This window comes from Nasonia vitripennis (assembly GCF_009193385.2).
Source record: "Nasonia vitripennis strain AsymCx chromosome 4 unlocalized genomic scaffold, Nvit_psr_1.1 chr4_random0006, whole genome shotgun sequence".
Lineage (NCBI taxonomy): Eukaryota > Metazoa > Arthropoda > Insecta > Hymenoptera > Pteromalidae > Nasonia > Nasonia vitripennis.
In genome coordinates, this window is record NW_022279641.1 from 1,457,439 (window position 1) to 1,466,845 (window position 9,407).

General features: G+C 32.3%; 1 protein-coding gene across 1 annotated transcript; it reads right to left on the minus strand.

Annotated features, from left to right (window-relative positions):
- Window positions 1-2,227: 2,227 nt before the first annotated feature.
- On the minus strand, window positions 2,228-8,196 carry LOC107981929. The gene is made up of 7 exons (XM_031928337.2): window positions 6,343-8,196; window positions 5,915-6,253; window positions 4,767-5,042; window positions 4,051-4,289; window positions 3,082-3,244; window positions 2,522-2,625; window positions 2,228-2,287 (listed from the first exon to the last, which is right to left on the minus strand). Exons 1-7 carry the CDS (start codon window positions 6,539-6,541, stop codon window positions 2,243-2,245), a joined length of 1,365 nt encoding a protein of 454 aa, XP_031784197.1. The 5' UTR covers window positions 6,542-8,196; the 3' UTR covers window positions 2,228-2,242.
- Window positions 8,197-9,407: the final 1,211 nt, after the last annotated feature.

Consider the following 9,407-nt stretch of genomic DNA (forward strand, 5'->3'; position numbering starts at 1 on the left):
TACCCGAAAATTGGAAGGAATCTATCATTATACCGATTTTTAAAAAGGGGGATAAGACAGACTGCAATAACTATAGGGGTATTTCACTTTTAGCAACGTGCTACAAAGTTCTGTCAAACGTAATACAAGCTAGACTCACTCCATTCGCGGAAGATATAGTAGGAGATTATCAGTGCGGATTTCGGCGCAACAAATCGACGAGCGATCAAATGTTTACCATAAGACAGTTGTTAGAGAAAAAGTGGGAATTTTGCGAAACCATACACCAACTATTTATAGATTTTAAAAAAGCGTACGACTCTATTAAGCGAAGCAAAATGTATCAAATTCTAGTACTTCTCGGTGTACCGAAAAAACTCGTGAGATTAATTCAAATATGTCTGAACGGAAGCACGGGAAAGGTCCGAGTAGGCGGTAATGTATCAGAACCCTTCATGATACGCGATGGTTTAAAACAAGGGGATGGACTCTCTACGGTGCTGTTCAACTTAACGTTAGAATATGCCGTTAGAAAAATGCAGGTTAGCCAGATGGGCGCAACGCTTAATGGAACAACGCAGATACTAGGCTACGCAGATGATTTGGATATACTGGGGGATTGTAGGGAAACGGTAGCAAGAAACGCGGAAATCCTCATAAAAGCGGTGGAGTATACAGGGTTAGAAGTGAGTGAATCAAAAACAAAGTACATGATTGTGGATAAGCTAGGGATCTGCAGAGGGGAGGAAGATCTCAGAGTTGGGAATTTTACTTTTGAAAAGGTTAGCGAATTCAGGTATCTGGGTACGACCATAAATGATAGAAACGAGATTAATGTCGAAATAAATAAGAGACTCCATTCGGGTAATGCTTGCTTCTGACGGATGCATCTTGGGTGGGGTTGACACAAGATATGGCAGCGTGGAAGGCTTGCGTAGATGAGGCGATGAACTTTCGAGTTCCAAATGCCATGTAAAAAAAAAACAAAAAAAAAAAAAATAAAGATGTCTTTTTAATCTTTCAGAAAGATTTCTTTTTAATCTTCCAGAAAGATTTCTTTTTAATCTTTCAGTAAGATTTCTTCTTAATCTTTCATAAAGATTTTTGGAATATTTCAGAAAGAATTTGTGGAATCTTTTCTAAATGCCATATTGATGCTTTATTTAATCTTTTTTGAAATCTTTCAGAAGAGTATATGTAAGGTAACTGAAACTTTTGTTAAAATATTTCGAAATACCAAAAATTTATTATGGTAAGCTTTCACCAAGGTTAGTGTAACGTTTCATCGAGTATTTCAGTAACCTCGTTACTGGTATATTCGTTAAAACATTACACTAACCTTGGCGAAAGCTTAACATAATACATTTTTGTTATTTCGAAAAATTAGACGATAATTTCAGTTTCCTTTCATCTAATCTTTTGAAATATTTAAAAAAAAAGATCAGATAGAAAATCAAGAAAAAATCCAAAAATTCTTTCTTAAAGATTCGGAAAATCTTTTCATTAATTTTCAAAATTAATTAGAATATACAGAAGTATCATTTAATACTTCTTTAATTGATCTTTCGATTCGAAATACGGACTGTCCGACTTAAAAAATGCATGGCGCCATTGTGTAACATATTCTATGTGATCTCCGATTGGCTATTTGTTTTCGTGCGCGATTCTGTGTATGTTTGAATTTCTAACCTCAAAAAGTAACCTGCTAGTATCTTATAACAGTTCATTACATTTATTTTTATCGTTGTTTTGCACGCTTTGAACCTCTCAGAGCCCCAAGGTTGGCATCTCCGGAATATCGAAGGATTCGGACAGCGAAGATACCACATTTTTTAAATGTACTTACCTTTTTGTAATTTCAAAGTAATAAATATGGATGATAAATATTTTATTTATTAAAAGGAGATATGCGAATAGTGTATATTTGAATTTAAATATACTTGAAAATGGAAATAAGCAATAAGTTTTGAAGCAAAAGATTATGTTTTGAAGTCTCCTTTGTCAAAATGTAAGTTACACTTCCCTTAAAATTAGTTGATATTAGCTCAAAGAAACCTTCAAATCGAATGATTACATACCTTTATTTATTGAAAAAATGTATCAATTACAAATTAAGCTTGTGTTTTTATTAAATTACTGATCTCTACTTTATTTATTATAATAATTACTGGATAAGATTAGAATTAAAATAAGTATTTACGAATGCTGAATAAAATAAGTAAATAATTATGATTCGGATTCTTCACCACTGTTCAGGGTTTCGTCAATAACTATTGGCTGGAATGGCGCCCTTTTTGGACCTTTTCCACTGAAAAAAGTAGTCATATAAAAATAACGCAAAATAGCTTTAGAATGGTAATATTTACTATGGCAAAAAACTTTAGAATCTGATAAAAAACAGAATAAGCTATGATTTTAATAAAAATGCGTATAATAAACGCAAATGAATTTGTTTATGATTGATTTTTTGAAAACAAAAAAGACTACACCAAATCGCTTGTTTTATAGAAGGCAAAAATAATCAATTCATTAAAATATTTACCTTGCTTCTCTCTTTTAGCCGCGTGTTTGCAGTATCCTGCCAAGCACTTATGCCATCTTCAATGTCATCGTCATTTGCATTTGGAAATGCAAGTTTGACAGCTTCTAAACAATAAAAACAAAATATTTATGTATAAAGTGTACATTAGCAACAGTTGAAATTATTTTGTTCATCAAAACTGCTAATAATTAAAAATCCATGATTTCATAATTCGATAGAATGGTTTAAACGCTTAAAGATTATGAGTTTCATTTAAAAATTTATATGTAAACTAGGTAAAATATAATGATCAAGTAAGCCCGCTCAATTACTTTTAAGTGAAAAAAAAAAAAAAAAAAATTAAACAGCAAAAAAATAAGATGTAATTTGAATTCTATTGGTATAATTTAGAAAAAATTCATTTTAAGTTATATAACAAAAAGCATTACCAAAATATATAATATAATTACATTTACTTTCCATCTTAGGAAATTTCGTTATGAACGACAGAGGCTCTTAAAATTGCAAAAAGGTTTAAAATTTGAGTGTATTCTCTCCTTTGAAAAAAAAAACAAACTTACGATACAGGCAAGTGCATAGCCGGAGGTCTTTGAAAGATTTTCTTGGCGCTTTGCGCCCTATAAAGCTGTACTGATTCGCCACTTCATTTGTTATTGCAGCTATCATACAGTTAAATATTAACTTGCGGCAATCGCTACCTCCCTTGCTTTTGAAAAAGATTACCTAAAACGTAAGTTACTTTATGTTAAAAATTTCGTACAATGTTTCATACATTTATAATTCTAATTATATGTATATGAACAGCTGAGTGAGGGAAAGAGGGACATTGTTTTTGCTACAATCCATTTTCTTTTGACGCATGCATATACATTTTTCTGTGTTTTTTATACGTACGATAAGAGACACTGACTTAAAATGTACCTTTTATGCTTGCATTAGTACCTTCTACATTATAAGGATATATTGATTTATAAATACAAATAATAAGGGCAAAAAATAGATTGCATGACCGAATTGGAGGTAATTAATGAAAGCGATTGCTTATAGCAGGCCGAAGACGATTACTGAAAAGATAATTTTATGTACACGAGAAATGTATCAATAGTACATGTATGTAAACAAAAGCAGTAATTGAGAAAATTAGACACAGAAACATGTAATTGGACATTTATTTTCCTGTTATAGTCAGGCTTAATAGCTATTAGGAATGGTGTACGATTTTAATAGTTTAATTGTAATAAAGATTATAAATTATTCATGGTAAATAAGCGAAGACATACTACAAAATCGATAGTTAATATCTTGGAAATATTTTTCAAAGTAATTAACATTCACAAATGTATAGAAATTATATTTATGCAGTTTGCTTATTTATATCTAATTCTTTATAGAATCATGATAAAAAATGTGCAATTTCGGAAAGAAGGCGCATCAAAGCATACTCGATATATACTGTGTCACAAGAAGGTACGAACCTCCCGAGATTATAAACTAAAATAATTTTAAGCTTAAACATTCATAACTTTTACCGCATTCTGGAAGAACTCTTGATCTTTTTTTCCTAACATATTTTCAACATCTATTTTTTTGTTCTTGTTAGCTTCATTTGTGTCAATGGGGAAATAGTTATTAATTACCGCAATATCTTGTAAAGAAAGTTGTTTGTCTGTCGATCTAGTATTTCTATAACCACCCTCCAATTTTCTTTTTAAAGCGTCATTCTGCCGCTTTAGTCTGTTAACTTTATTTATTAACTTAAAAACCATCTCTGCAACAATTTATGGTAATTAATTGATCATATAGCAAAAGATAGTATTCATATAACACACAATATATCGTAAATACTGCCTCACGATTTTCATTAAAGACCTCACCAGACAATAATATTATATAACAATAACACGGAATTCAATAAAATTAAAAAGTTTAGTACTGTACAGTGTACATGCAGGTAAATAACATTAATTCTCAACGAATAAAGCCAATGATCAAAATCCGTGATCCAAAAGGTGTGAGCTCTCCTTATGTGTGTTAATATTGTGTGTACATAAATTATGGATCACACTAACAACTCGACATTCCGTATCAATGTTTATTTTTATAGCGACAAAAATACTTTCATGTATGGTAATTGATCGTTGTTTTAGATGAAGTAACATAGTAAAGTCCTGGATTAAGCTAGTATTAAAACAATATTGTGTGTTACGAAAGATTTCGTGAGATCTAAAAAATAAAAAATATTTACGGGGTGTTGCAATAATAATTTCATGATCAGTTAGATGACTGACGCCAGGCAAAGGAAGATCATTTTCTTGCTCATCGGATTTTGAAGTAGACGCCTGAGTATTTTTTTCCGCACTAGATTTTGCGGATGGCGGCTTATCAAAATTTGCGTTATCAGATTCTCTATTTGGTGAATGAGCTTTTGATGTATTACCAGATTGTATCTCAGACTTTTCTTTATTTTGACCTCCACTCGAATTCGCTGGTTTTCCAACATGTCCTTTCACAGACTTTTCTACTAGATTTTTAAATAATTTTCAATAATTATACATACATGTCTATTTGAGAAAGTTTGTGTGCGTAATACACAATTTAGCCATATAATCTATCTTATTCCACACCCAAACGAAATGGCCATCACCTTTCGCCCTGATTTATTATTTTAACCCAATAACCGAAAGTTAAATATGCAATTTCGATTGGAAAGTAAATTTTTTTAAATTTTTTGTTTACAATACTTTAGTTTTGTTTTGTAATAAATTCATCAACATTTTGCGATTTTCGTACAAAATCTTAAGTTATAGTAACTACAAAATAAACAAAAATGACAAGATGCATGTGCGCGCGTTATTCTAAATCAAACTAATAATAAAAGGTTGTTGATCCCGTCTTTCAGGGCGGCTTTCCGATCGAGATTCTAATAAAATACTATATGCAATACGGATTGATAATAGATTTTTACTTGGGATAATTACTGTACTCGCGAGATTTCTTCCTTAGATGACTACTGCCCTCGCTTCGCTTGAGCAGTAAAATCACCCTCTTGATAAATCTTGTCGCTCAGTCAGTAAAACACACCCGCTGGAAAAATTTCTTAGTTTCGACCCTTAAGGGGATGTCAGAGCTAAAAACACTGTTTTTCTGTTCCCTATAACTTTTTGAATAAAGCTTGCAATGAAAAACCAAGACCAGAGCGCCATAGTGTTCAGTTTAGTGAATAATTCTATCAAAAGAAAATGTCGATCCGACTTTTAATTTTTGTTTAAGTTGTAAAATACTAAGTACCGCATGGCGGATTTGCGAAGCTGTAGCTCCAACTTCCCCTTAATATGACTTACTATTTCATACTGCTATCTAACTGGTACATACATATATAGTCACAAAACTTACCATTTTGAACAACGTCTTGGAGTTGAACGTTCAAGCTTAGAGGTGGCAACAATAGAGGATCCTCCTCAGTCGGCTCGACATCGCTAGACTTATTGCCGTCGCTATCGATGGGTGAATCAACTTTCTTTGTTAAATCACCGGCCTCTTGATCACTACTTTCATCATCAGTATCTTTCCTAACAGTTTTGGCCTTCTTCTTTTTTGGTTCTTCTGGAGAACTTTCGCGATTTTTCTTGTATCTATTTGATCTAGATCGTTTTAATTTTTGATCATCACTTGGATCTGTGAAGTGTTCTATCCCATGCTGCTTTGATTCACGTACTGCATCTGTATAACTATCTGTACATGAAACACGTAAAGATACATTAACTAAACTATATAATATAACCGTATTAAAGTGATGTCGAAGTTTAAAAATAACAGCCTACCATTAAATTTGATTAGCTTTGTGATCGGATATGTCTTCCAATTTTTTCCGACATCTCTTAGCTGTATTATAGCCTCTGTCACGTCACTTGCCTTTATAAAAGGAGGCCAGAACATTGACCCTTTGTCTGTAGTTAACCATTTGCTGGCTATAACCCTAATGTCGTCTTCTTCGTCCAAAATTATCGCGAAATCCCGCATTTTGGCTGATAAGAATCTGTGAAATATTTTAAAATTTGATTTCAATTAAATTCTATAATATACAATTGGAAAATTTACTTAAATTTATAGATCGTTCATCGCTTACAAATAAATAAAAATTTACACTCTTGTTATCTTGTAAACTAAATTTGGAACAGTGCATATGCAAATCTTAAGATAGTACTACCGATATCTATCTAATCAAACAACAACCTTCTATTTTTTGTATATTCACCCAATTTGTTTAATAATAAAAGTTGCATAAGTACAGGTACACCAAATAACGGTCACACAGTCTTATTAAACAATTCTATTTACTTTCATTATTAATGCAAATTTTCACACGGAAAATTATTTTACGCATTATCTCATCGATCTCTCCGAAGAGTAGCATCGTTCAGATTTCCTACGAAGAGTAGTTCAGTTCAGATTTTCCGACGAAGACTAGCACAGTTCACGCCAAAATTGGCGATTTCTAGGCGTCATGAAGCAAAAACTGATTAATATTAAAAACTTCAGATTTTGCACATAATTACATTCGCATGAAAGGGGCAATTACTGCAAAAATTATTAAATTATCATAAGTTTTTCTCACTTTCCACCGAGAACCGTGCTAGTCTTCGCCGGAAATATCGAACTGTGCTACTGCTTTTGCTTCGATGCGAGTATGAAGTGTGCCACTCTTCGTAAGGAGCGACAATTTGAGGTTAACTGAACCTTTTTGTAATTTTCATTTGTGTTTGATCATGTGATAAATTACGTGTATAATCACGGGATTTTCTCGGTAGGTAAACTATTTTTTTTTTAAATTTGCGTACAGAAAATACAATATATATACAGAATGTATATACAGAACGTAAAATAAAAAATTCATGAATTTAAAAAATAACCAGGCATTAAAAGGAGATATACAACAAACTTATGTTAACCCATTAACGCTAAAGTATCTATTTTGGAACAATCGAATAATTTTTTTCGCAAAAAATTTTTTTTTCACCGCAATAAAACGGTTGTTTCTCGATTTTGCATGGATTGCTTCATTCTTTTTGGCATTATAAGATCTCAGCGACTTCTTTTTAGCCACGTAATCAATAAAAAATTAATACTTTGGTTGTAACACATGTTTCGTGTTTTATTGATCTAAAAATGAGGCCAAAAGTACTCATTTACCGACCGGCGGGCGATAAAACGCAGCAGCAGGCGATAATAATATATTGACCAAGGACGTAAAGTAGGCTTTTTTAGACCGAGTATGGAGTTTGCAGCATGTGTCGAGGTGAGCTAGCATGAGCCGAAGGCGAGTGCGCTAGCGAGCCGAAGATGAGTCTGAAAAAATCCAATCTACGATCTTGGTATACAATACATCATTATAGCGCTGCGTGGCATAAATCGTCGCTTATGTGACGCCTATCAGTGGAATAAGTAGTCCATTATTGCACCGTGATTATCGGTAGCTAAGTACAAGGTCAAAAAATGGGCGGTTTATGCTACAGATAGGCGCAACAAAGGATTTATGCTAGACAGTACTATAGAATATCGTACGATACATGTGTCATAAGTCGTCCTTCAGCACGGGCGCTAATAAACGCCATTCCGTATATTAATTAATATTTGTAGTTAATAAGTAACACCGGGACTGAAAAGAACAGCTCATTTTATACTTACAGAGTATCATTTCTTCTTCAGTGTCTGAAAATAGTTTCTTAGGCTTGGATGGGTTAACATTGCGAGTTACAATTTATCATTAAAATACATATATATGTATTCATTATTTACAAATGTATGAATAATTGGATATGTAATATATCCATTGGTACAAGCGACTTTGAATATCTTGTAAGAGATAGATTTACAAGGCCAAGTTTCTACTGCACTTGTATCAGAAACAATTTCAATACCTAACAATCCACTTTTAAAACCAGAAATCGTAAATAAATCCCTTGTATTTGAATACTTCTCCCGACTATATAAAGTACTTAATTGATTTTGACAATATTTTCCACAGTGACAACTGTCGAATCTGCAAGCCTAACGGTATTGTTTCTTTCGTCATCAATATTTAGTCTCCATGAATCAGTTTTCAAAACCTTATACTGCTTGTTTCTTTGAAAAATATTACGCGAATGCTCTTTTTCTGCTTGAAAAAAATTGCCTTTGTCAGTGTTTTTATAACGTGAACTATTTTTTTAACTCATACTCTGATAACCTTCTTGCGATTTGTTCAAGAGGTTTTTCACCTTTTCTTATTAATTTCTTAATTGAACAAAGATAGTTTTCAAATGGAAACGCACTAAATTTATCTAAAGGACCATATAATTTCACGTCTTTGGCTAAATGTAATAATGCATGTATATTAAAAGTAACATTTTCCTTCCCATAAATATCTTGAAAACTCTGTATGAAATCTATGTTTAAACGTTCGGCATACTCAACATTTTCAGAATTCATTACTAAAGTTTCGTTTGTTAAAATAACCATGCTTGTGTGCAGTTTTAAAAAATTCTGGTAAACATTCGTTTTTAAAATATTTTTTAAAGTAAAGGGTCCAAAATACAATAAAAAATGACGAAATTCTGTTGCTTTCCACTGTTTCCAATAAATTAAGGACCTGCAGCGCCTGTTGAAATCATCAGGTAAAACACGTTTCAAACTTTCCAGTGTATTTGATACTTTTTGGATTTGATCAGTTGATAGTTTATATTCTTTATTATTTCTTCCTTTATCACCTATCCAATGCCTGATTAATTGCTGCATGATGCCTAAATACACTGCATGTATACTATCAATGGGTACATTCGAAACCAGTCCAACATGAGGCAATTCATTTAAAATACTATAATTGCGTTGATACTCATGCATATATTCT